General features: G+C 46.3%; 2 protein-coding genes across 2 annotated transcripts in view; both read left to right on the forward strand.

Moving 5' to 3' along the window:
- c5 (complement component 5) overlaps positions 1 to 23705 on the forward strand; it is a 34343-nt gene extending 10638 nt beyond the window's left edge. The window contains exons 17-42 of the mRNA XM_030059463.1: positions 48 to 236; positions 645 to 729; positions 1168 to 1250; positions 1809 to 1948; positions 2232 to 2465; positions 3312 to 3372; positions 7629 to 7718; positions 7833 to 8045; positions 8165 to 8276; positions 9216 to 9375; positions 10163 to 10267; positions 10364 to 10535; positions 10733 to 10857; positions 11214 to 11294; positions 15131 to 15283; positions 15375 to 15437; positions 15912 to 16011; positions 17085 to 17124; positions 18228 to 18330; positions 19800 to 19874; positions 20250 to 20355; positions 21134 to 21217; positions 21548 to 21637; positions 21813 to 21905; positions 23113 to 23251; positions 23353 to 23705. Of these exons, the coding sequence (XP_029915323.1) occupies positions 48 to 236; positions 645 to 729; positions 1168 to 1250; positions 1809 to 1948; positions 2232 to 2465; positions 3312 to 3372; positions 7629 to 7718; positions 7833 to 8045; positions 8165 to 8276; positions 9216 to 9375; positions 10163 to 10267; positions 10364 to 10535; positions 10733 to 10857; positions 11214 to 11294; positions 15131 to 15283; positions 15375 to 15437; positions 15912 to 16011; positions 17085 to 17124; positions 18228 to 18330; positions 19800 to 19874; positions 20250 to 20355; positions 21134 to 21217; positions 21548 to 21637; positions 21813 to 21905; positions 23113 to 23251; positions 23353 to 23494 (3038 nt within the window). The 3' untranslated portion in view covers positions 23495 to 23705. The remainder of the gene's footprint in view (positions 1 to 47; positions 237 to 644; positions 730 to 1167; positions 1251 to 1808; positions 1949 to 2231; positions 2466 to 3311; positions 3373 to 7628; positions 7719 to 7832; positions 8046 to 8164; positions 8277 to 9215; positions 9376 to 10162; positions 10268 to 10363; positions 10536 to 10732; positions 10858 to 11213; positions 11295 to 15130; positions 15284 to 15374; positions 15438 to 15911; positions 16012 to 17084; positions 17125 to 18227; positions 18331 to 19799; positions 19875 to 20249; positions 20356 to 21133; positions 21218 to 21547; positions 21638 to 21812; positions 21906 to 23112; positions 23252 to 23352) is intronic.
- Positions 23706 to 24869: 1164 nt separating this feature from the next.
- Positions 24870 to 27820, forward strand: part of cntrl (centriolin) — an 86448-nt gene continuing 83497 nt past the window's right edge. The window contains exon 1 of the mRNA XM_030059735.1: positions 24870 to 25144. The gene's annotated coding sequence lies outside the window, so the exon portion shown is untranslated. The remainder of the gene's footprint in view (positions 25145 to 27820) is intronic.

The following is a 27820-nucleotide window of genomic DNA, read 5'->3' on the forward strand; positions in this document are numbered from 1 at the left end:
TAAGACAGGTCAGCAGGCAGACAGCTGGTGTCTCTCTCTCTGTGCAGTGGAGTCGTTCGGCCGCCTGAAGCCGTGCTGCGAGGAGGGCATGCGTCACATCCCCCGCAGTGTGAGCTGCGAGCAGCTGGCCAAGCAGAAGTACTGGAGGTATCCTCCTCCCTGCATCGAGGCCTTCAAGCGCTGCTGCGAGCTCTACCAGAAGCACCTGGACCGCCACGCCGTCCTGGGACGCAACGGTCAGCCTCTGTGTGTGTGTGTGTGTGTGTGTGTGTGTGTGTGTGTGTGTGAGCCATATGGAAGTTTAGTAACACATTTGCCTGTTTATGCTCTGGAGCTCACACCACCTCACTGAGTCGGCCTGGTGTTTTCACCACACCTGCCCGCCCGCTATGTGTTTGGGTTGAGCTAACCTCAGCCTTGTGACACCAATTAAAGGTGCAGTATGTAAAATTGTATTGAAGTGAGGGCCTTTTGGACGGTTGGATTGATAATTACGCAGGTTTTGTTACTTCAAACAGAACTGTCACCTGTATCTGCATGTGACTGTAATAAAGTGCAGTTATCGTATTAATGTTTCACTGTGTGTGTGTGTGTGTGTGTGTGTGTGTGTGTGTGTGTGTGTGTGTGTGTGTGTGTGCGTGCAGAGATGGGTGCTGACTTCGACGTGGCTCCCTCTCTGGTGCGGAGCTACTTTCCAGAGAGCTGGCTGTGGGAGGTGCAGCAGGCCAGGTGACACAAATCAAACACACCCGTCAAACTGACACCACTGTTTTTGAAATGGAGGGCAAACATGAGAAACAGAAACAGAGCAGCCATGAGCTCTTTTCTCTTTCACACTCCACCACCTGTGTGCACCTGCAGGGCTCTGCGCACCTGCAAGGCTCTGTGCACCTGCAGGACTCTGTGCACCTGCAGGGCTCTGTGCACCTGCAGAGCTCTGTGCACCTGCAGGGCTCTGTGCACCTGCAGGGCTCTGTGCACCTGCAGGACTCTGCGCACCTGCAGGGCTCTGTGCACCTGCTGCACGGAGCAAATGCTGACACAGCGTTTCCCCAAACATCGGCTCATGGTTTAAAATCTACAACCCAGCCAATTAAAATCTCTCCCTCAGTGAAGACTCTGTGTGTGTGTGTGTGTGTGTGTGTGTGTGTGTGTGTGTGTGTCCAGGTCAGGCCGGCATCCTATCAGCAGGACTCTACCAGACTCTCTCACCACCTGGGAGATACGAGCTGTCGGCATGTTCAGGAACGGTGAGTGAGCCTCCTGCCTTTGTGTTCACTTCACTGTCTCACCTGTCGTGTCTCACCTGTCGCGTGTCTCACCTGTGGCGTCTCACCTGTGGCGTCTCACCTGTGGCGTCTCACCTGTGGCGTCACACCTGTGGCGTCACACCTGTGGCGTCTCACCTGTCCTGTCTCACCTGTGGCGTCTCACCTGTCGCGTCTCACCTGTCCTGTCTCACCTGTCGCGTCTCACCTGTCGCGTCTCACCTGTCGCGTCTGACCTGTCGCGTCTGACCTGTCGCGTCTCACCTGTCGCGTCTCACCTGTCGCGTCTCACCTGACGCGTCTCACCTGACGCGTCTCACCTGTCGCGTCTCACCTGTCGCGTCTCACCTGTCGCGTCACCCCTGTCGCGTCTGACCTGTCATGTCTCACCTGTCGCGTCACCCCTGTCGCGTCTGACCTGTCATGTCTCACCTGTCGCGTCTCACCCGTCGTGTCTGACCTGTCGTGTCTCACCTGTCATGTCTCACCTGTTGTGTGTCTCACCTGTCCTGTCTCACCTGTCGTGTCCCTTCCCTGCAGGTGTGTGTGTTGCGGAGCCGGCGCGGGTGTCTGTCACTCTGCCGGTCAGTCTGGACGTCCCGCTGCCGTACCAGCTGGTCAGAGGAGAACAGCTGGAGCTGACAGGCTCAGTGTACAACCAAGAGCCAGACCGCATCAAGGTGAGAACCACTGACACACAGACAGGTAGGTAGGCAGGTGAGAGCTAGACTACAGACAGACAGACAGACAGACAGACAGACAGACAGGACAGGACAGCTTTCTGTTTCTATGAGCTAACATTTATACCATCAATCTACAGCTTACCTTTGTAGTATCCATCAGGTACTCGGTCTCAGTGATCTGACCCTGTTTCTAAAGGAGTGATTATATTATGGTTACATATCCATCGTCTGTGTCATCATTGGTTTGTCTGGTGAAGCTCCTCCTCTTCTCCGTCCTCAGTACTGCGTGACTCTGACCGTGGGCCCGGCCGTCTGCCTGCTCGGCTCCCAGCCGGCTCCAGGGGGCGCCGGGCTGCGCTCCACCGCCTGCGTCTGGAAAGACCTGGCTGGAGAGGGGGTCGCCGCCGTGTCCTTCACCCTGATGGGCATGGAGCCCGGAGAGCACACGCTCACCTTCAAACTGCAAACAAAGCAGGGAGGCCGGGACGTCCTGCAGAAGAAGCTACGAGTGGTGGTAAGACTCTACAAAATAACCACAAAACCTCACACCACACACATACACACACACACACACACACACACACACACACACACACACACACACACACACACACACACTACATTACACTACACCAGCCCGCTTGGTTCCAGGAACCAACCGTGAAGGATTTCAGCCCAGTTTGACATCTGGTGCTGGCCCGGTTAGAACGGGGCCACGGAGGCGGGCCTAAATATGATCTCCTTCATGATTGGTCCGTTAGAATGTCAGTTAACCAGGCTGCTACAAACTGACAAGTGACGTGTTAACCATTAAACCTTCAGCCAGCCGGCTATTATTCACAAACATCAGTTTCTGGAGAGATTATGGAAGAAACTGATTTGCTTGCTGAGTTTTTTGTTTTTTACATTTTTCTTACAAATGGAAATGTGAGCACTAAGCGCAGATGGCAGAGCATCTGTGAAGATGATGATGATGGCATCAGGCGGGTCGGCTGCTCACCTGTCAGATCTGACTGGTGAGCAGCCGACCCGCCTGACGCCGGCCGGTGGCTTTTTATTCAAACAAGATTTTTTCCATTAAAACAAAAGTAGCAAAAAGCTAATGTAACAAGTGACAGCTCCTCTTGTTACTATAACAACTCCATGGCAACGAGTTGACCCCCCCTAAATTTGCGCCTATGCTGTAAACCCGTCCAGGTTCTGTCTTTTGTCTCTTTTCCCTCTGGAGGGAGAACCAGCCGTGAGGAGTCGGAGGAGCGTGTGCTAATAATGCTAACACTAATAATGCTAACACTAATAATGCTAACACTAATAATGCTAACACAGCCTGGTCATGCTGACGTGTTCTGGTTGTTTTCAGCCTGAAGGAGTGAGGACCGCCGTTTTCTCTGGAGGGAAACTCGACCCACAGGGCATCTACGGTACGTACAGCCTGATCTATAACACACTGTTCTACGGTACGTACCGCCTGATCTATAACACGCTGTTCTACGGTACGTACAGCCTGATCTATAACACACTGTTCTACGGTACGTACAGCCTGATCTATAACACACTGTTCTACGGTACGTACAGCCTGATCTATAACACACTGTTCTACGGTACGTACAGCCTGATCTATAACACGCTGTTCTACGGTACGTACCGCCTGATCTATAACACGCTGTTCTACGGTACGTACAGCCTGATCTATAACACGCTGTTCTACGGTACGTAGCGCCTGATCTATAACACGCTGTTCTACGGTACGTACAGCCTGATCTATAACACGCTGTTCTACGGTACGTACAGCCTGATCTATAACACGCTGTTCTACGGTACGTAGCGCCTGATCTATAACACGCTGTTCTACGGTGCAAAAACATTGTGTTGTGTCATTGTTGTTGTTGTTGTTGTTGTTGTCGTTGCTGGTGCTGGTGCTGAGGCCTGTTGCACAAAACTAGGATAAGGGATTAAGCCGGGATATCTTGGTTATCCTGGATTAATTTATCCTTGATCCGGTTGCACAAAAGTAGGATAGTGGATAGCAGGATATGTTTTGATATAAGTTACCATGGAGATATATTCTGTGGAGCTAGCCTGGTCCAGACCAGGCTAAGTTCCAGGATTTATTTAATCTTATCCCTTATCTCAGTCAGCAGTCACCACAAACGGAAACTAAAAGTTATTCCACTGCCCACTACGCATTGTTATCACATCGACACCTTCCTAAAATAATCGCCTAAGTCATTTTTTCAGGTTTTTCAAGAGACACAAAAAAATTCACGAAAAAATTAACTATGATATTTATTGATAATTTCACTCAAAAATGTTATATAAAAAAAAATGACTACTGACATACTAAAAACAATGTCAGTCAATTATGTAACATAACAGAAATAAATGACTTAGGCAAATTTCTGAACATGCCTTTGTTGACTTAGGCAATTGTAATATGTTATATGCCAAAGTTATACTAAACCTCATCACTTACCAATTGAGGATGAGCCCTGGATCATTGAAATAACTTCACTGGCAGAGAAAATTTTCTTTCTTCTTGATACCGCTGCCATCTTGAAATGCTTAAAATAGCCTGAAAACGTTTTTTTTTTTTTTTTTTTTTTTTTGCAAAAATAAAAACTACCAAAGTCACAGTTTTTGCACACAAGTGATTTAGGCAGTTATACTTCAGGGGTAGAATGGCATCACCTGTTCTGATGCTGGTGATTTCACCAGAGGTGGCCAGCATCAAGAGGAGATGATTTAGGCAAAAAACTCATTTTTGACAAAAAAAAAAAAAAAAAAAAACTTAGGCGATTATTTTAGGAAAGTGTCAAAACTAGACCCCCTGTCATTTAAACATTTGTGATCATTAATTTGATGATAAATGATGATTTTAGATGTTGCAATATTAGATAATTTACAGTTTCCCATAGACTATAAAATACACATCCCATATAAATATAAATACACATCAAAGAGTAACATGACATTCCTTTATTGAATAAGGATAAATCAAAGCAGGTAAACAATCAGCTCCTTCACACAGTGACTCTACATGATAGAAAGCACAGAATCAAAGCATATTATACAATACAAGAATAAAGACACATTCAAAGGTCTGTATGTAATACACCCTGCATGTCTGCACACTGAAATAAATGCAGGACAAATCCATACACAACAAATGAACAGACAAATGAATGGATGCAGTAGCAAGCTTGTATACACACAGTATACAGCACAAACGACATAAGAGGCCAAATCAGTTTAAATACAATTAAGCATTTTTTTTTTAATTCCTCTGCCAATGCAGGCCATATTTAACTGAAATTCACAGCATGTATCTCTGCCACTGCAGGACATATTTAACTTAAATTTAAAGCATGCATGTTAACTAAAATAATTTAACACATATTGGTCCCTGAGCAGCCGACCACTGTCGTCATCAGGGAAGATGCAGGATTGTCCCAGTCTGTGTGATGGCACTCTGGGGGCCCTCTCCTTCCTCAGGCAGGCCACACTTTGGAGAACAGCACAGGCCACAGTGATGTCACATGCCCTCAAAGTCCTGACCCTTAAGTCCTGAGGACAGTGAAAGCACCTTCAGGAGGCCAAAGGTCATTTCAGTCCTGGCCCTTGTCCTGGCATGGGCAGGACTGTAGGCCTGCTGTGCCCCCTGGGGGTCTGTGGTGTCAGGAGAAAAGGCTGGCAGGCAGACCCCCTGTCCCCCAGCAACATACCAGAGAATTCACCTGTCAATACAAAATCTCGTCATCACAACCTCATAAATAGAGTGACATTCTTGACACAGCCATGATGTAAAAAGTGGTTATTAATAGAGGTTGTGTGGCTCACCTTGTGATAGGCGCTGATAGATTCCAGAGGTCTGAAAGACTTGGGAGTCATGGACTGAGCCAGGCCACTTTGCCACAACATTGCTGATCAGACAGTCAGCATTGCAGAATCTGAAATTATAAGATGAAGACTATTAAACCAATCAACTGACATCACAAGCAGTGTACAGTGTTCATTAATTGACAATATCAAAAAGTCATGTTCACCTGAACATAATGCTGTGAAAGGATTTCCTATTCACAAAACCCACCTCATGGGCACCTGAGGGGGATTTTATCTTGATGTGCATGCAGGGGAGCATGAGGGGCAAATATAAGGATAACATAAGAGGAACTTTATTTATCCTAAAGTGAAATTCAATTCAGTCAGTGAGCTCATCTATTTATCAAATTGTTATACAGTCTGAAGGAGTTACATTTACACAATTTCACTCACATCTGCAGTAAATTTCACTTACAATTTCAACTGATTAATAATCAGAGGACAACTACGTTTTCGGAGATGTTAATTAACTATTTGGATTGTAATTGTGATGGTTTCAGCGGAACAGTGAGTGTGTATTTGCGCACTACTTACGCATTCAGGCGGTCTGCAGTACTTTTCCACGCTTTCTCTCGTTGTTTGATAACAGTGGCGGTGTTGTCCTTCTTTTTTATTTGATCTTTCACCTCCTCGTAAGCCTCCATAAGGATTTCTGCCTCAGAGGGGGAGAAATACGCTGCTCTCGCTGCTATGGTGAATCGGTGAATCTGTGATCGATGGCGGGGTCTACTGAGGAAGCCGCGTGCGCGCACTGATCCAGGATAGGTTTCAGCTGGCTTGATGAATCCGTGTCTGCTGATCCTGGCTTGGTGTTTGTGCAATCAATTGAGCCTGGACGCTCGTGTTTTGGATTCGTTGAGCTCGGCTCACTCACTTATCCCGGATGTCTTAATCCTACTTTTGTGCAACGGGCCCCTGGTGTTGTTGTTGTTGTTGTTGTTGTTGTTGTTTTTGTTGTTGTTGTTGTTGTTGTTGTTGTTGTTTTTGTTGTTGTTGTTGTTGTTGGTGTTGTTGTTGTTGTTGTTGTTGTTGTTGTTGTCGTTGTCGTTGTCGTTGTCGTTGCTGGTGCTGGTGCTGGTGCTGGTGTTGTTGTTGTTGGTGTTGTTGTTGTTGTTGTTGTTTTTGTTGTTGTTGTTGTTGTTTTTGTTGTTGTTGTTGTTGTTGTTGTTTTTGTTGTTGGTGTTGTTGTTGTTGTTGTTGTTGTTGTTGTCGTTGTCGTTGTCGTTGCTGGTGCTGGTGCTGGTGTTGTTGTTATTGCTGTTGTTGGTGTGGTAATTGTTGTTGTTGTTGTTGTTGGTGCTGGTGCTGGTGCTGGTGTTGTTGTTGTTGTTGTTGTTGTTGTTGTTGTTGGTGGTGTTGGTGTTGTTGTTGTTGTTGTCATTGCTGGTGCTGGTGTTGTTGTTGTTGTTGTTGTTTTGTTGTTGTTGTTGTTGTTGTTGTTGTTGTTGTTGTTGTCGTTGTCGTTGTCGTTGTCGTTGTCGTTGCTGGTGCTGGTGCTGGTGCTGGTGTTGTTGTTGTTGGTGTTGTTGTTGTTGTTGTTTTTGTTGTTGGTGTTGTTGTTGTTGTTGTTGTTGTTGTCGTTGTCGTTGTCGTTGTCGTTGTCGTTGCTGGTGCTGGTGCTGGTGCTGGTGTTGTTGTTGTGGTTGTTGGTGTTGTTGTTGGTGTTGTTGTTTTTGTTGTTGTTTTTGTTGCTGAAGGGTGACTGTTATTGGTGTTGTTTTGGTAGTTTTGGTTATTGCTGTTGTTGGTGTGGTAATTGTTGTTGTTGTTGTTGTTGTTGTTGTTGCTGGTGCTGCAGGCTCAGAGAAGAGGCAGGTGGAGCTGAAGAACACCCTGCCTGCTAACCTGGTCCCTCACTCGCCCGTGGAGAGGCAGCTCACCATCAACGGTCAGTTTTCACTCTGATTTTCCACAGAAAATCATGAAATATCATGTACTCACCTCTGCTGTGTGTGTGTGTGTGTGTGTGTGTGTGTGTGTGTGTGTGTGTGTGTGTGTGCAGGCGAGGTGCTGGGTGATGTCCTGTCGATTTTGGACGACCCCGACGGCCTCCGGCAGCTCATCAACCTGCCCCCGGGGTCGGTGGAGGCGGAGCTTGCCGGGCTCCTCCCCCTCTTGTACGTCTACAAATACCTGGAGACGACGAGCCGCTGGGACGTCCTGGGAGAGAACGTCCAGAAGAACGCTGACGAGCTCCGCAGGAAGATCAAGGACGGTGAGGGACGCATCTGGAACCCCCGTCTTTCTTTTTTTTTTTTTTTTTAGTTATTGTGTCTTCTCATTCACTGGTGTGTGTGTGTGTGTGTGTGTGTGTGTGTGTGTGTGTGTGAACAGGCGTGGTCAGTATTTACTCGTTCAGAAGCAGCTTAGACTCGAGCTACTCCGTGCCCACACAGCAGAGGCAGCAGGCCTACAGCATGTGGAGGAACAGGGAGCCGTGCACGTGGTGAGCAACGTGCACTGCACACCGTCACTTCCACACACACACACACACACACACACACACACGTCAGTCTGTCAGCAGCACAATCAAACTGAGTCTTGACTCTTTTGATTAAAAAACATTTAAAGGATGATGATTACAATCAGCAACCATACAAATGCAGAATGCTCCCATCTAAACATTTAAGAAAAAGACGGGAAAAAATACAGAATTGTTTTTATCAAAAACCACAAAAAAAAAAAAAAAATCGCTCCCATACAGATGTGATGATGAACTTTGTTTTTCCAGACTTTACTGAACCAGGTTTGTGCCACTGCAACAAAAACTGTCTATTACAAGGGAGACGTGGCCACACGTGATATCAAATATATGACTGATATTAAAGATACACCATAACACAATGAGATACAATGAGAGGAGAACATGTATAATATGATGCAGTCCAACGTGATATAATATTACACAGGTAATGTAAAGCCAGCTGGTAATGATTGCAAAATAGACCCTGACAGATTTTACAAAACTGGTTGTACATTATCCCTCTTATTACACAGCTGCTTGCCAAAGAAATTAATAAACAGATATACAGCGGCGCTTTACTGCAGTGTGTTTACGAGCAGACCTGGAACCAAAACCTGGCCAAACACGGAACAACCACACGCAACAGAATGCAGTGATTTGCCAAACGGAAATGAACATTCCACAGAGCTCCATGTGTGATATGTATTATCATACAACATAATGACTTTGATATGAAACAGGAACATGTAAGATCAAAACTGATGTGATTTATCAAACATGACAATATGATGATGCAGCCTGACACAACATGTGACATACAGTGTGAGGCAGTATACATGACTGCCTACTGTGTGTGTGTGTGTGTGTGTGTGTGTGTGTGTGTGTGTGTGTGTGTGTGTGTGTGTGTGTGTGTGTGTGCAGGCTCACAGCTCTGGTGGTGAGGACTCTGGCTCTGGCAGATGAGCTGGTCTCAGTGGATCATCAGTCTCTGTCCCAGTCGCTCTTCTGGCTGATTCACAGCGCGCAGCAGCCCAACGGCTCCTTCATCGAGAAGTCCTCCTTCAGACCCAACAAAGTCATGGTGAGCAGCCCTGCAACAGCCTGCAACAGCCTGTAACAGCCTGCAACAGCCTATAACAGCCTGCAACACACTGCAGCAGCCTGCAACAACCTGCAACACACTGCTGCTTCACACAGGCTGCAGTGTGAGCTGGTAGTCCAGTAATTTTAGGCCAAAATTGGGGTCAACCTCGGACAAACTGCAAGAGAAGCAAACTCAACTGATTCTGTATCCTCAGTTTGTCCTGAGTGAGGGGAAAAAATGTCCCAAAGAATCCCATTGGTGGAAAGTTTTGAAAATCACCTATTTATGACCACATATTACCAAAAAACACTGTTTTTAACACACAGGGGAAAGGGGTTCAAAATTTTACTTTCAGATATCACTAAAAAAATTCACAAGTTGATTACACACACAAAGACGAGAAAAAAAGTCAATTACAAGTTCTTTGAATTATTCTGTTTACACATGCATATCACACATTATCTGATTTGATATGCACTAATAAGGAATATAAGGAATAAATGCCAGAACAGATATTTAAAGAGTGAATTAAAAGGTTATTATATATATAGTAACCTTTTGGTAAAAGGCTGTTTTTTGGTATTATAAAAAAGTCCTTGGGACTTTTTTCCCCCTCATTCAGGACAAACTGAGGATACAGAATCAGTTGAGTTTGCTTCTCCTGCAGTTTGTCTGAGGTGTTTTCATAAAATCACTGGAGTATGAGGGCTGCTGCAGGCTCAGGTAAACGGAGCTGTGCCGTCTGCGTCTGCTGTCTGAATCTGTGTGTTCTGATTGGCTGCAGGCGGCGGGGTCGGACCCCACAGAGCAGGCGGTGTACCTGACGTCCTTCGTGCTGATTGGCTTAAACAGAGCCACCAAGATCAGAGACCCCATCCTGCAGCTCAAGGTGAGACGCCGGCTCCTCCTCCTCCTCCTCCTCCTCCGCCTCCTCAGTCTCATGAGTCCCACCTGATCCTGGCTCTCCTCTCCTCTCCTCTCACAGTCCCACGACGACAGTATGAATTTAGCAGCGGACTACATTTCCCAGCATGCTCCGGGGGTCCAGAGTGTGTACGTGCGTGCGGTGGCGACTTACGCTCTGACGCTCCACGACCCGCACAGCTCGACGGCGGCCCAGCTGCTCACCGACATGGAGAACCTGGCTCGTCAGAAAGGTGTGTGTGTGTGTGTGTGTGTGTGTGTGTGTGTGTGTGTGTGTACTTTATATCAACATGCAGGACTTCAAATTCCTTTTTTGGCTCACTTGACAATTTGGCTGTTGGATTTCAGAGAAGTTTCGAGGAATGACAAAGTGTGTGTGTGTGTGTGTGCGTGCGTGCGTGTGTGTGTGTGTGTGTGTGTGTGCGTGCAGGACACCCCCCTGTGCTCAGGTACTGGCAGGAGTCCAGCGTGAATGCTGATTGGCTCAGACCGGACCAATCGAGCGGCCTGACGGTGGAGACGACGGCGTACATGCTGCTGACCTCGCTGCTCAAGGTGCCACTTCCTGTTTGTTTGTTTGTTTGTTTGTTTGTTTGCTAGGTTTTTGATTTACTTATTTATTTGATAACAGTGTTGAATAATGAATATTTATAAACATAAACTATGAATTAAAAACAATCTTATGTGAATTTGATTATGATAAATAGACATTAAATTTTATCATTTATATTCTATTATTAACTTATGATATATTTCAGTAACACATTACCTGTTTATCATTAATTAGATGCACATAAGCCATAAAGTTCTGATTTTCTTCACTCATGAATCACACAGTATTTATTTTATTATTATTATTAATCAGTAATATTGTTGAATGTGAGTAATTCAAACTGTCTGTGTTGTTAAAGGGGCGGTTTCAATACGCCAACCCCATCCTGAGCTGGCTGACCCAGGACCAGCACTACGGAGAGGGCTTCCACTCCACACAGGTACACACACACGCACACACACACACACACACACAAACACACACACACACGCACACACACACACACACAGGCTGGGAAGGATGACGACACAAAAAGGTCTTTTTATTCGTTTATTATTTCACTGCAGAGAATCTTTGTTTAGCCTTTATTTTATTGATTTAATCAGGAAGGATGTCGCTGCAAGTCAACATCTGCTTTTGAAGGGAGAGCAAAACTCAGCACACACACACACACACACACACACACACACAAGCATGTGGTTAAAACACAGCCAGGCTCATTTCTCGACACAAATGCAGAGAAGAAAAAACTGAATTTCAAAGATTAAAATGTTAAATTGAAGGGAAACGCCCCCCTGCAGGCCTGACGCCCGGCAAAGTCCACACGTCTGCCTCCTCTGACCACAAAGGAAAAGAAAAACTGTTTTTCTGAGTTTTTTTTCCTCATTGATTTTTGTTTTTTGTATTTTTCTGAGTTTGTGGTGCCAGAGCAGCTCCTCTGTCTGCAGGCTGTCTCCTCCTGTGGCCAGCAGGGGGCGCTGCACTGTCAGCACACCACACACACAACTCATGAAGGAATCCACTGATGCCCCTTTTCCACCAGAAAGAACCTGGTGCTAGTTCGGAGCTGGTGCTAGAGCCGGTGCTTAACTGGTGCCAACGAAGAACCGGTTTGCTTTTCCACCGGTCAAGAGCCAAGTGGAGCCAATTCAGAGCCACGTCATGACGTCTTCGGAAAACGTGATGACGGGTGCGCGAGACGCTCACTCAGCATTAAATAACCACCATGAATGAATGAATGAATGATACTTTATTAATCCGTTGCAGGAAATTACATTGTCACGGCAGCTTCATCACTTCAACACATCAAACTGCACACTCATACAGTCCAGCGGCTGCAGCGTCTCTGTCTCTGTCCGCCCGTCCTGTCCTGAAGCCGGTGAAACTGATCAGTGAGTCGGGGATGATGTTCGTGAGCCGCGTCTCAGTCAAGCATATAACGCTGCTTTCCTGATACAGTTTCTGGCCCCGGGTGGAGCAGGATCTGGATTTATTAGCGATGCAAATACTGCTTGTGTCTTTACAAGCCTACATTTCAATACAGAGGCGAAAAACACAGTTATTGCCGGCTACCTGTCGGATTCGCGATCGGAACGAGTGACAGCTATGTTTAGTTATAAAACGGGTGCTTCTCATCCTTAAATGTAATCTGCTGAGCCGCGTTACATGCCGCTGTAAAATCAGTATAACCCACGGCTTCTCGGGGATTATTGTTTATGTTTATAAGCGTTCGCAGTTCCTGTTTTGTTTTGTAACCCCGCCCACCGCGTCATCGGTTCTTTCTCTGGCTCCTGTTTAGCCCCTGCTCGGAGTCGGTGCTTGCCTAGCACCAGTTTGGAACCAGTTTGGCACCAGTTTGGCCCCAGCTCGGGCGGTGGAAAGCCAAAAAACTGGTGCTAAGTCAGGCACCGGCTCCGAACCAGCCCTGGTGGAAAAGGGGTATGAGGGAACACTGAAACACCCTGACCTGTCTGTCTCTCTGCCTGTCTCTCTCTCTCTGCCCGTCTCTCTCTCCCTGCCTGTCAATTTTTTTTTTCAATTTCAATTTAAATAGCTTTATTGGCATGACAAGGCAGTGCTTATATTGTCAAAGCAAATAGCAGTGATAATGACAATAAAAATAAAAATAAAGTAAAATAAAATAATAAATAAATAAATAAATAAAAAAGGATAAATAAAAATAAATAAACAAATGGATAATCGACTAGTGATACAATGTACACAATAACAATATAGATATAAACAACTTAACTATTTAAACGTTTTTCAATCGTCATGCCACAAGGAACACGGTGGCACAACAGAACCATTTTTCATAACTTATCATTCTGCTAAACATAAATATATAACATAAACATAAACATATTTACAGGAAAGGAGAGGTGGTTTACTCCAGTGTGGTGTTTTCGTGGTTGTCTCTTAGTCGGTGGCAGGAGGCCACATATTCGGCTGCTCGTGTGCAGCACTTTGTTTTTTCACCTAAAAGATATTTTATTTTGTCTCCATCAGGGAGTGTGTCAAATTCATTATATTTGGCTTTAAATTTGGGGTAGAACGTTTGTCTGATTGATTTGTATTTGTCACAGTGGAGTAGGAAGTGTTCCTCTGTCTCCACCTGTCCCTGTGGGCACAGCGAGCACAGTCTGTCCTCCCTGGGAGTCCAGGTGTGTCTCCAGAGCCAGACTGTGTCCCTCAGCCTGGATCTGCTCAGGGTCTTTCTGAGTCTGAGGTCAGATATGGTGGTCAGGTGTTCTGCCACTGAGTCTGCTCTGTTTAGGGCAGAATAACATGCCATTCTGCTTTGGTGTTTTGTATGGTCTTCCCAGTAGGTGATGTATTTCTCTTTTTGTCTGGTGATAATCTGGTTGGGCCGGATGGTTTGGGGTCTGTCCTGAGGGTCTGGTGTCGAGGTCGGGGAGCTGAGAGTCAGGACGAGCTGACTGAGGGGGCTTTTTTCCAAGTTTTTCTCTTGGCATTTTAATGCTTCGTGATGGAGACTCTGGGGGTCGCTTGTTTTTAAATGGTTATAGAATTTGATGGTTCTTTTTTCAATTGTAATTTGTAGGGGGTACTGGCCCAGTTCTGCTTGGGATGTGTCTCCTCAGGTGCAATATGCAATATATAATAATAGGTGCCTGTCTCTCTCTCTGCCTGTCTCTCTCTCTCTGCCCGTCTCTCTCTCTCCCTGCCTGTCTCTCTCCCTGTCTGCCTGTCTCTCTCTCTGCCCGTCTCTCTCCCTGTCTGCCCGTCTCTCTCTCCCTGCCTGTCTCTCTCCCTGTCTGCCCGTCTCTCTCTCTCCCTGCCTGTCTCTCTCTCCCTGCCTGTCTCTCTCCCTGTCTGCCTGTCTCTCTCTCCCTGCCTGTCTCTCTCCCTGTCTGCCTGTCTCTCTCTCTGTCTGCCTGTCTCTCTCTCTCTGCCCGTCTCTCTCCCTGTCTGCCTGTCTCTCTCTCTCTGCCCGTCTCTCTCTCTCCCTGCCTGTCTCTCTCCCTGTCTGCCTGTCTCTCTCTCCCTGCCTGTCTCTCTCTCTCTGCCCGTCTCTCTCCCTGTCTGCCCGTCTCTCTCTCCCTGCCCGTCTCTCTCCCTGCCCGTCTCTCTCTCCCTGCCTGTCTCTCTCTCTCTGCCCGTCTCTCTCCCTGTCTGCCTGTCTCTCTCTCCCTGCCCGTCTCTCTCCCTGCCCGTCTCTCTCTCCCTGCCTGTCTCTCTCTCTGCTCGTCTCCCTCTCTCTCTGCCTGTCTCCCTCTCCCTGCCTGTCTCTCTCTCCCTGCCCGTCTCTCTCCCTGCCTGTTTCTCTCCCTCTCCCTGCCTGTCTCTCTCTCTCTCCCTGCCTGTCTCTCTCTCTCTCCCTGCCTGTCTCTCCCTCTCCCTGTCTCTCTCCCTCTCCCTCTCCCTGCCTGTCTCCCTCTCCCTGCCCGTCTCCCCCTCCCTGCCTGTCTCTCTCTCTCTCCCTGCCTGTCTGTCTCCCTCTCCCTGTCTCTCTCCCTCTCTCTCTCTCCCTGCCTGTCTCTCTCTCCCTGCCTCTCTCTCTCTCTCTCTCTCCCTCTCCCTGTCTGTCTCTCTCTCTCTCTCTCTCCTTGCCTGTCTCTCTCTCTCCCTGCCCGTCTCTCTCCCTGCCTGTCTCTCTCTCTCTCCCTAACCCTGCCTGTCTGTCTCTCCCTGCCTCTCTCTCTCTCTCTCTCTCTCTCTCTCTCTCTCTCTCCCTCTCCCTGCCCGTCTCTCCCCCTGCCTGTCTCTCTCTCTCCCTCTCCCTGTCTCTCTCCCTGCCTGTCTGTCTGTCAGGACACGGCTCTGACCCTGGAGGCGGTGGTGGCGTACAGCGGCGTGGCTCCCCGGGCGCTCCTCGACCTGAGCATCCTGGTGCGTTACAGGAGGAAAGGCTCGCTGGCCGACGTGGAGCTGAGCCAGAGCCGGCCCGTGGCCACGCCCATCCAGGTGACATCACCGACCGCCGCCGCGTCAGGAGAGCGAGACGGGCGGCCTGATGCTGACCGAGTCTGCCTGTCTGTGTGTTTGTGTCTCCCAGGTGACGAAGGACGATTACATCACGGCGTCGACGGGCTTCGGAAAGGGCGTGTCCAACGTCAAGGTGAGAAAATCACTTTCTGATCGCCACCGCCGCCTCGTGCTCAGCGGGCGTGGCTCCTGTCGCCAGGCAACACAGCGTCACAGCATCACCCGTTACTATAGCAACAGCCACAGAGCAAAATTCTAAAGTACAAAACTCACAGATTTCTACAGAGTGACTCCAGATCCGCAGAGGGAGACCTCCGTCCTGCTGATCCAGATCTGGACTTTTCTGATTTGAGAATCTCAGAAATTTTGAGTTTTTTTCTCATAAATATTGTTTACATGCTCACCATAATCCGTATTATTATCCAGATTATCCTCAATATTCTGGTTGTGCATGAGTCATGTAAACACACCGAACCAGATTAAGGTCATATTCTGGATTAGACCGCTGGACCTGTTCCAACCGGGATGCTGTGTCATGTGATGCTAACCCTGTGTGTGTGTGTGTGTGTGTGTGTGTGTGTGTGTGTGTGTGTGTGTGTGTTTGCAGCTGAAGACGGTTTACTACCAAACCACCTCGTCCAGTCAGAACTGCAACTTCGACATCAGCATCGAGCTGGTCGCCCAGAACCCATCAGCCAGTACGACCTGTCTGTCTGACTGCCTGTCTGTCTGCCTGTCGGTCTGACTGTCTGTCTGTCTGTCTGTCTGACTGCCTGTCTGTCTGCCTGTCGGTCTGACTGTCTGTCTGTCTGACTGCCTGCCTGTCTGTCTGTCTGCCTGTCTGTCTGTCTGACTGTCTGTCTGACTGCCTGCCTGTCTGTCTGTCTGTCTGCCTGTCTGTCTGACTGTCTGTCTGCCTGTCTGTCTGACTGTCTGTCTGTCTGTCTGTCTGACTGCCTGTCTGAGTTCCTGTCTGTGTTTCTGTCTGACTGCCTGTCTGTCTGACTGTCTGTCTGTCTGACTGCCCGACTGTCTGTCTGACTGCCTGTCTGAGTTCCTGTCTGTCTGTCTGTCTGACTGCCTGTCTGTCTGACTGTCTGTCTGTCTGTCTGCCTGTCTGCCTGTCTGTCTGACTCTCTGTCTGTCTGTCTGACTGTCTGTCTGTCTGTCTGACTGTGTGCTTGTCTGACTGTCTGTCTGTCTGCCTGTCTGTCTGTCTGTCTGTCTGTCTGTCTGTCTGTCTGACTGCCTGCCTGTCTGTCTGTCTGTCTGTCTGTCTGTCTGTCTGTCTGTCTGACTGCCTGCCTGTCTGACTGCCTGTCTGTCTGTCTGTCTGTCTGTCTGTCTGTCTGTCTGACTGCCTGCCTGTCTGTCTGCCTGTCTGACTGTCTGTCTGTCTGTCTGACTGACTGTCTTTTAATTTGTTTTGTTTTTTTGGTTTGTGTGTGTGTGTGTGTGTGTGTGTGCATGAGTGTGTGTGTGTGTGTGTGTGTGTGTGTGTGTGTGTGTGTGTGTGTGTGTGTGTGTGTGTGTGCGTGAGTGTGAGTGTGTGTGTGTGAGTGTGTGTGTGTATGTGTGTGTGCATGAGTGTGTGCATGAGTGTGTGTGTGTGTGTGTGTGTGTGTGTGTGTGTGTGTGTGTGTGTGTGTGTGTGTGCGTGAGTGTGTGTGTGTGTGTGTGTGTGTGTGTGTGTGTGTGTGTGAGTGTGTGTGTGTGTGTGTGTGTGTGTGTGTGTGTGTGTGTGTGTGTGTAAAACAGATTTCTTCTTCTCTCCTCTCAGCTCCCAACATGCGGTTTCCTCACCTGGTCGCCTGTGCAAAGTAAGAACACAGACAAGACACTCTTCATTCAACATGTCAACAGATATCAAATACTCCTATTTGTACCTTAAAGGTAAATTCTGTAATTTTATGATGCTTCAGCGCCATCTAGTGACTCCTGCCATGTGTGTGTGTACAGACTGTAACTCAGGATGTGCACTCCTCAACACACACACACACACACACACACACACACACACACACACACAACATAAAAATCATGTTCATAACACCATGTTCATGAACAAGGAAAATCTAACAGGTGCTGTGGACCAGAGGAGGTGTGTGACCGTGTGTTAAGGAAAAACAACACGGAGCTGGGAGAGGGGAGTCAGAATCCCAGAAAACTCACAATTAAAGTTGTAAATTTATGAGAAAAAAACTTACAAACTTAATAATAATAATAAGAATAAGAATAAGAATAATAATGATAATAATAATACATTTTATTTAAAGGCGCCTTTCAGGACACTCAAGGTCACCGTACAAAAGGACAATAAAAACAATCAATAAAACATAATAATCAATGAAAAACAAAGTGCAATACATAAAACAACAGTAAGGTGCAACAGTAATGTCATTCCAGTCCCAAGATTAAAGTGCATAGGCTTGTCTGAAGAGGTGAGTTTTAACTTATGAGAAAAAACGAACATGAGCCACTCCTCCCCCAGCAGCATCATTCTCCTCCTCCCTGCTGAGGCCCTGATGACACACAGCTCACTCTTATTTTTCACTTTAAACTTTACACTTCCACCTCTCAGTTATGATTTCACTGAACGTCCACCTGTACACTGTTATGTGATGATGACGATGATGAAGTGAGTACATGAGTGACAGTTTCATTAAATTACAGTTATTATTTAAATTAACCCTTTAATGGTCACAGGTTATTAAAACGTCCTCTGATGCATCATTTGACTGTGAACTTTCACCTTTAACACGTTTTTTACTACGCAGCTTCAAACCTGAACTTTACTGACCTGGAAACACACTCAGGTACAGCAGCTTCTACACATGAACTGTGTGTGTGTGTGTGTGTGTGTGTGTGTGTGTGTGTGTGTGTGTGTGTGTGTGTGTGTGTGTGTGTGTGTGTGTGTGTGCAGGTACAAGCCTCCTCCTAACGAGGTGCAGACAGAGTCCAGTCTGACTGTGATGAAGATCCAGCTGCCAACAGGAGTGCAGCCTTACCTGGACGACCTGAGACAGGTAGACACACACGCACGCACACACACACACACACACTCACACACACACAAAACGAGGGGGGGGGGGGGGGGTTTAAATACAGCAGAGGTCTTTGGATGAAAAGGCTGAATGTACAGTCAAATAAAACGCAGATGTTAAATTCTGTAATTGGCACCAATTAAAGAAAAGAAAATGTGCATTTTATTTGACGGGCTCTTTTTTCATCTCCTGCTGTTTTTATTCCGTGATCGAGTGTTTTTTCTTTTTGATGCATCTTCCGGATGAACCAGCAGAGAACAGAAGACACTGCAGTGAACGCTGCAGACGTTCTTTCCTCCACAGGGAGCGAGGCTCAGGGCCGTGAAGCGAACTGTGAGCCGCTCTGAGCTTCCTGAGCAAGTAACCTGCTCCAAACAGACGCTCCACAGCTCAAACTGAAACATAACCGGACAGGAAGTGGGCGCCATGACAACAGCGAGAGAGTTTGTGTTGTTTGAATCCTCCTCTAGTTTGTGTGTGTAAAGTTTGATGAGGCTGTGATTCTCCTAGAGGTCACTAGAGGTCATTTTCTCCAGCGACGTCCAGTTGGTCAAAAGTCTCTGCCTGCAGTGAAATGGCTGCTATGGGGGCCAACATCATCACACAGGAATCAAATGTGGCTCATTGAATCCACAAGAGTCTCAGCTTTCCAGTCAAAGCCAACTGATGCAGCTCCAAGACTGTTTAGGCCCCAGTCTGCACACACACACCATTTTACAACAGGCCACAAGAACACATGTGGACTGCAGGCTTTGGGGCCCAAACTGCATGGGATTAGCAGAAGGTGGGCGTGTCTGCAAAGGGGAGAGAACCCATTTTCATTCACACAGCTGGAGGTCAGAGGTCAAGGGACCCTGCTGGGAACAGACATAACAGATTTTCCCTCACTGACGTTTAGCTGAACTTTGCAGTGATGTTAGCCTTTTCCCTTAATGACAGGCCATCATGGCAGGTTTGGTAACGACAGATTCCTCAACTTGTTTAGTTTCATATGACACAAATATCTCTACTTTAAATTAATTCAGTGAATAAAAAACTGATTAAACAATCATAAAAAAGAATAGTGATACTTGAGTGAATCAGTTTTTTCAAGTTAAAAGTGAAGAGTGGAACCGCAGGAGCTGATATGAGCTCCTGGACACAGAGCAGCCGAGCAGCCGAGCAGCCGGCCTGATGGCGGCGGCGGCCTGACGGCGGCCTGACGGCGGCCTGATGGCGACGGCGGCCTGATGGCAGCGGCGGCCTGATGGCAGCGGCGGCCTGACGGCGGCCTGATGGCAGCGGCGGCCTGACGGCGGCCTGACGGCGGCCTGACGGCAGCCTGATGGCAGCGGGGGCCTGACGGCAGCGGCGGCGGCGACCTGATGGCGGCGGTGGCGGCGGTGTGCCTCTGATTCTGCAGGTGTGATCTCCTGCCTCTTTAAACAGCCTGTTGTGTTGTTCTCCTGCAGTTCAGAGACGGGATGGAGCCCATCATCTCCCACTATGAACTCCAGGGAAGCACTGTGGTGATCCAGATGGACTATGTGAGTACCACACACACACACACACACACACACACACACACACACACACACAGCAGGCCCTGGCACTGTGATCTGACCTGGAGCCTGGAGGAAAACAGCGAGCCCTGCTCTCATGCTGACTGCCGACCTGTTTTTTTTTTTTTTAAGACATTTAATTATAAAATAATTAATTTTCTAACAGAATTGATTGTTGTTGTTTTTCTTATATTTCCTGACTAACATTAGTTTGCATTTTTCCAAAGTGGATAAATGGAGTTATGGAATGACTTCCTCTGTGGTTGCTAGGTGCCCTCTGACTTCCTGTGTGGTTGCTAGGTTCCCTCTGACTTCCTGTGTGGTTGCTAGGTGCCCTCTGACTTCCTGTGTGGTTGCTAGGTGCCTGCGGCGGAGTTCATGTGTGTGGGTTTCCGGGTGTGGACGGAGTTCAGGGTCAGCGCTGCCGGTGATTCTCTGTTCAGCGTCTATGAGCCTCAGGACCGAGGTAAGAGACCGAGCCCGCACTGCATTCTGGGATTTGTAGTTGTTCTTTTCTTTTCTTCTCCTCTCTTTCTGTCTTCCACTGGTTGGCTGTGTGCTTGCATGTGAGGCCATGCAGGAGCAGCCTCAGGGAAACCTGTGGAAACACACCGGGCTTTAGCTTGAATGGTTTTGTTGGTGCAGCTTTGCCACTGCGACGCTGTTTGGATTTTAAAAAGTGAATATTAAAGAAATCTGATGACATGCAGCGTGTGACTGAACGCTTTGGGGAAATGTAAACAAGATGCAGACGAGCGTTCCACCTTATGAAAAAGTTATTTTTAGAAATAGACTGTTTTAAGTTTTTATTTTTGCTCGTTTGTGCTTGGCAAGGCAACAACACGAGAATTCAATAGATATGAACTTTTTTGTTTTTGTTGCATCTTTTTAAATTCACCATTTAAAAAAAGACACCCACACAGAAGCCCAGAGGAGCGCTCTGGGTTTCCCTGGAGGTCAGAGCTCATGTTTCCCTGTAAAATATTTTACATATTCTGAGGTCAGAATAGAAGGTGAGCAACTTTACTTAAACAGCAGCAGCTGCTTAGCAAATACAAACAAAATCATAATTAATAAATAAATATGCAAAACAATGCATAATTATAAAGAAATTAAAGGTATCTAAAGTGACAAAGAGAGAAAAGAGACAAAACACATAAGTATATACATAAACTGACCTAAAAATGCCAGGTGGTGTATATATATTTCAGAAAGCTTTGTCAGCGGCCCTGCTCTCTCTGCAGGAAGCATGTGCACCAAGCAGTTCTCCTACCAGGAGCAGAAGCTGCAGCGCGTCTGTGTGGCTGAACAGTGCCAGTGCATGACAGGTACGCTCCGCTCTGATTGGCTGTGATCAGCTGTCACTCACACGACCTCAGACCTCCTCTGGACCAATGAGAACTGTGACTGGTTTGTTAAAGATTTCATGTTTGCATGTTGTCTTACGTGTTGTGTGTCATTAACTGTACATGCTGTACCTTGTATGTTGCATTTTGTCCTTTGTGTTTTATGTTATGTTTTGTATGTTGGATATTGCATGTTGTTTGTTGTGTGTATTGTGCTGTGTTGCATGTTGTGTGTTGTGTGTATTGTGCTGTGTTGCATGTTGCATGTTGTGTGTTGTGTGTATTGTGTTGTGTTGCATGTTGTGTGTGCAGCCGCCTGCGCTTCATACAGGGGAAACATCGACTCGAGTCTCACAGCAGCCAAACACACCGAGGAGACCTGCAGAGCTCACATCAAGTATGGTGAGAGATGTGTGTGTGTGTGTGTGTGTGTGTGTGTGAGCCACTCCCCTCTCTCTGCTCACTGACCTGTGTGTGTGTGTGTGTGTGTGTGTGTGTGTGTGTGTGTGTGTGTGTGAGCCACTCCCCTCTCTCTGCTCTCTGACCTGTGTGTGTGTGTGTGTTTTCTCTCCGGCAGCCTACAAGGTGACGGTTAAGTCTTCGGCCGCAGAGGGAGACTTTATGACCTACACAGCCACCGTAGCTGAGGTCCTGAAGAACACAGATAAAGGTCTGCAGCTCGGACGTCCCGTGTCATCAGGCAACGGGACGTCTGCCGAACTCAGCCTGGACTTTGGTCCCTGTTGTTCTGTAAAACTGTCCAGAATCATCCAGAACCATCAGGATCAAACTCTTGACAGGCTTCACACGTTCCCTGACATTCAGGCGTCTCTCACACCAGAATCTGAAGTGATCCAGGAGGCCTGATACGAAAAAAGATATTTTGCTTAGCTCTCCGTTGTTTAGCCTTCGTAACCGAGCAAATTCACTTGATTTCTCTCAAAAACACGGGAAACAAAGGTGATTAACGGAATTACCTGAGCATTAGAAGAAAACAACAACTTGAAATTTAGCACCAAAAAAATCAAATTTTTCTTCTGACCTCCTGGAAGATCCTCATGGACCCCTGGGGGTCCCCGGACCACACTTGGAAAACCTCTTACCTGATGCTGTGTTAGGTTATGCTGTGCTGTGCTATCCCATGTTAGTCTATGCTATGCTGTCCCTTACCAAAAAGTAGTATACTCAAGTATAATTATAAGTATACTTTTTATGAACTAAGTATACTTTCTGTGAACTAATACTTAGATAAGTATACTTTTCAGATACCTCTCCACTCAGCTATTTGATTCAAGTAAGGCTATGCCAACTCAGTGGCCTAGTGGTAGAGTGTCCACCCTGAGGTTGGGGGTTCAATCCCCAGCCAGGTCATACCAAAGACTCTAAAAATGCTACCCATTGCCTCCCTGCTTGGCATTCGGTATTTGGGGTTGGAATTGGGGGGTTAGATCATGAAATAATTCCCGAGCATGGCACTGCTGCTCAGGGGATGGGTCAAACGCGGAGAACAAATTTTGCATCCTTATGCAATATGAAAACAGTTTAATTCAAGTATAAGTAAAGTATATTTCAAGTACATTGAGTATATGAATGGTTTACTTTAAGTAAAAGATCAGGGTACTTTTAGTATATGTATACTTTGTAAGTATACTAACTAGTACATATGTAAGTACACTACTAGTACATAAATACAAGTATACTTGGTAAGGAAAGTATACTTGATAAAGTATACTCAAACTCCACTTAAGTATACTTGGAAAGGTAAACTAGAAGTTTACTTCTTTTTGCTTTTTGGTAAGGGGTGTTATGCTGTCTTATGATATGATGTGTTACGCTGTGTGAGGTTCATGTGTTCATCACACTGTGCTGTCCTGCAGAGCTGGAGGCGGTGAGTTCAGGGACAGAAGTGGAGCTGGTAAAGAAGGCCACCTGCAGCTCAGTGGAGATCCAGAACAATAACCAGTACCTGGTGATGGGAGCCAGCGGGTCCGAGATCGCACTCGGCCACAGCTTCAAGTCAGTGTCTCTCTCTCTCTCTCTCTCTCTCTCTCTCTCTCTCTCTCTCTCCCTCCCTCCCTGTGTGTGGATTCTGTTCTAATGGGCCGTGTTGTGTTCAGGTACCGTCTTGCTCTGGACTCGGATGCGCTGGTGGAGCTGTGGCCCACAGACTGCAGCACTCCCGAGTGTCTGGACTACATCAACCAGCTGGACGACTTCGCTCTGGACATGCAGCTGTCCGGCTGCCCCGGCTCAGCGTGACGCCTGCAGGCCGCACGTCCTCAAGGAGCGTCCCGCCCAAAGTTTACAGAGAGCTTTACTGACAAAAAATAGACATGAAAATCAAAATACAGTTTGTCAGGAAACATCAGGGGCGACTGAAGCGCTGAAAGTATAAAATGTACTGAGGAAGTAAAATGTAGATAAAAAGTGTTTACTTTCAGAAGTGGTGTAGTCGCTACAATCCATCATTCCCATCACCAGTCACTTTGTGTTTTCAGTAAAGATGAAATAAAAACAATTTGTGGTCTTTGTGTGTGTGTGTGTGTGTGTGTATGTGTGTGTGTATTTGTGGAAATGGAAAGAGAAAAAGACAAGTTGTTGATATTTAAAGTTTATTTTTTCATTACTAATATTGGAAACAGTTCATTCATGGGCCAATCAGCTGGTCACGTGATACAAGCAGAAGCCGACAGACTTCTGCCCGTGCTGCCTCCAGGTGCTGCCGGACATTTCAGCACCACGCGTTCAGTGCACATGAGCGACCCTGAAAAGACGTAAATCGCACTGGGAAACAAAATGATGGGGTATGATAATGAGCATAACTTCATAAAAACCTGCTGTTCGCAAAAGATGGAATCGAATTGGAAAAGAAAAGAAGTGCAGGGGGTTCCTTTATAATTCAACAAATTTATTGCAAAAGCAAATGAATAGACAAATCTGTGGAAATTATTACAAAATGAGGAGTAGATAGTAGTAGTAGATAGAAGTTTTTGGCCTCATTTAATACACCTCTATATGGGCACCATTAGTTGCACGAAGCACATCAAGACGGCACTGGATTTCTTGCCGTGTTGGCTGCAGCAGAGCCTCATCAGTGGTGGCAACGGCATCAGTGATCTGTAGCTTCAGGTCGCTGATGTCCCATATCTTTGTTCCATACACCATATTTTTACATAACTCCACAGAAAGAAGTCCACGGGAGTGATATCTGGTCAATAAACCATGATACACATTGTGCCTTTTCTTTAGAAGTAGCCATTTTTTAGGGGTTTATTTAACAGAACCTATATCATCATCAGGGCGCCTGAAATACACAAATGCAATGTGATTAAAAACTTTGATAGCCACTGAGTACATAGAACTGATTAACATATCTCATCAGTCGCTTTTGTAATAGATTTTTTAAATTGTAAAGAGACTGTGGACACCCTGTATTGGATGGTTTATTGTATTTCTTTAAGAGCACTTCAAATTTAGTTTGACGATGTAATTTGGCAAAGGAAATGACAGTAATAACTTACAGATTTGAGGGTGATCAGATGACCCAGAGCACATGTTACTACCCTTTGAATAAACACGACGTCTTTATTTTGACGGAGCACTCCAGAGTCCGAGCTTACGAGCAGACCCTGAAGGCAGCAGTGCACCTGCAGCGCAAACGGAGCTGAACTGAAGTTAACGGGCTCTGTGTCGGGATTATTCCGAAAACCATGGATTATAGTCACAGTTTCGTGTTTTCTTGTGACATTATGTCTCGGTTCCGGGTGACAGGGTGTTTTAGGAAGCCGTCGCTAGATAACCATATCAGTTAACCCGCTTTGTATCACCGAGTTGCCATGGAGACCGAGGATTAACTTTAGCTAGCTAGCTAACCGAGCTAACCTCACCGGCCTCAGCAACCCGAACCAGGTAAAGTTATGACAGTTTGTCAGGATGTTTTTACAGATTAATGTGGTTTTATTTCCACACAGACTTCGCCTCTGGTGGCCCAGTTTGACCAGTAAGGCTACCGGTCCAATACCGAACCGTCTGGAAGTGGCTCTGTGATTCACACGGAGAAGTTATCTGAGTTTGGGTTTGATGTGAACCAGCGGCTCTGGTAACCTAACGGCTCTAACTGTGAATCCCTGGACAGGTAACGGCACTCAGCTCAGTCCCAGTCCGACCAGCATGACTGTCTCGACCGGACAGACATCATATTAACATGCTGGTTTACCACATTAGCCGGCGACACCAAAATAACCCGCGGCAACAAGTGAATACAGCGCCAGGAAACTGCCTTCATTCTATAAGCAGGGACATTCAGAGACTGTCTGCTCAAGTCTTGCTCACAGTGTTTTAACTTTTACTATTAGTCCAGTCATTTTATGAAAAAACCTAGGACAAATTGCAAGAGAAGCAAACTCAACTGATTTTGTATCCTCAGTTTGTCCTGAGTGAGGGAAAAAAAGTCCCCATTGGTGGAAAGTTTTGAAAATCACCTCTATATGACCACATATTACCAAAAAACACTGTTTTTAACACACAGGGAAAGGGATCAAAATTTTACTTTCAGATATCACTATAAAAATTCACAAGATGATTACACACACAAAGACAAGAAAAAAAGTCAATTACCAGTTCTTTGAATTATTCTGTTTACACATGCATATCACACATTATCTGATTTAATATGGGCTAATAAGGAATATAAGGAATAAATGCCAGAACAGATATTTAAACAGTGAATTAAAAGGTTACTATATATAAAGTAACCTTGAATTAAAAGGTTACTATATAACAGTGAATTAAAAGGTTTTAATTCACTGTTTAAATATCTGTTCTGGCATTTATTCCTTATATTCCTTATTAGCGCATTTCAAATCAGATAATGTGTGATATGCATGTGTAAACAGAATAATTCAAAGAACTTGTAATTGGCTTTTTTTCTTGTCTTTGTGTGTGTAATCAACTTGTGAATTTTTATAGTGATATCTGACAGTAAAATTTTGAACCCCTTTCCCCTGTGTGTTAAAAACAGTGTTTTTTGGTAATATGTGGTCATAAATAGGTGATTTTCAAAACTTTCCACCAGTGGGATTTCCTGGGACTTTTTTTCCCTCACTCAGGACAAACTGAGGATACAAAATCAGTTGAGTTTGCTTCTCTTGCAATTTGTCCTAGGTTTTTTCATAAAATGACTGGACTACCAGGAAACTGCCTTCATTCGATAAGCGGGGACATTCAGAGACTGTCTGCTCAAGTCTTGCTCACAGTGTTTTAACTTTTACTATGAGGACATGGTGTGAGCAACGTGGGGGTTAGGAACAAAAATACACTATCCATATCATAAACATGGCCAGTCAAATGATCGGGACAGAGCAGAGATGTGCATCATCTGAGACAGGGTTGCCAGATGTCTATGGATATTCTCATTTATCCAGGTCATCGTTCTCTTTGGGCAAAAATGAATCGTAGGCAACTGGACTTGTATTTGGTACCCAGGAGGTTCAACAAATTAACCTCAGACGACTCTCAACGATCATCGTTCACCAGGGTTTCACCTGACTCTGACGACTGTCGCTTCACCAGACCACAACAAGGGTCCAGTGAAACCAGCGCCTGCATGAACACACCCACAGGCATCAGGGTGGACACTCCCACAGAGGTTAAATACCTGGACCTTACCCCACTGTCCTTTGTCAGACTAGTGCGGACTAGAAAGACCGATGCGCATGAACTGATGAAGCCCCTTGGATAAGAGGCGAAACGTCTTCCTAAGACAAATACAAGTCCAGTTGCCTACGATTCATTTTTGCCCAAAGAGGGTTGCCAGATCTGTGAGACAAAAGCAGCCAAACAGCAACTCAAAACCAGCCCAAAACCCAAAGCCCAACCGGGTATAAAAACGGCCCAAAAATCAGCCCAATACCAGAACTCAAAATATGCCCATAAAAATCCATATATGTTGCTTTTAAAGTCCAACAGCATTGCTATAATTGCAAAATGCACTATAATATCTATAAAATAACATCATAAACATTAAAGGCAATTTCCCTGGCAAAGGCAATTGAAAATCATTTAAATCAGTTAAACTGCTGGCTGTCTCCAACATAAAAAAGAACGGGAAAAAACTCCATGAACATGAACTATTTACAGCGCTGCCCAGTTTCTTTTTCGACATGTTGAGATCCCTCGCCCTGGTCCCTGTCATACAGAACTGGACTGAACAAGGCCAGCATCTCTCTGCTGGGCTCAAACTCGTGGCAGCAGATTTCATTAGTCATTCAAAATATGAATCTTTATTCATAGGCATTATTCATCATCTGTATGCCCAAGCCCAACCTGCGGACAAAATTTGTTACCCGCGGCAACACTTAAAAGTAGCCCAATTTGGCGGAAAAAACGCGGACTTGGCAACCCTGATCTGATATGCTGGACAAACCGTGTCTGGTCCTGTTCATCTCCTCTTTAAAGAGTCCATCAATCTGCCGTCAGGAGGCGCTATAGAGCTGCTGCAGCAACCAAGAACATTTACAAACAGTCTCTCTGGAGCCACGTCCCTCCCTGCTGTCTGCACTCTGCAGGCTGTGGGGTTTATTATGG

The sequence above is a fragment of the Myripristis murdjan genome, chromosome 9 (genome assembly GCF_902150065.1).
Source record: "Myripristis murdjan chromosome 9, fMyrMur1.1, whole genome shotgun sequence".
Classification (NCBI taxonomy): domain Eukaryota; kingdom Metazoa; phylum Chordata; class Actinopteri; order Holocentriformes; family Holocentridae; genus Myripristis; species Myripristis murdjan.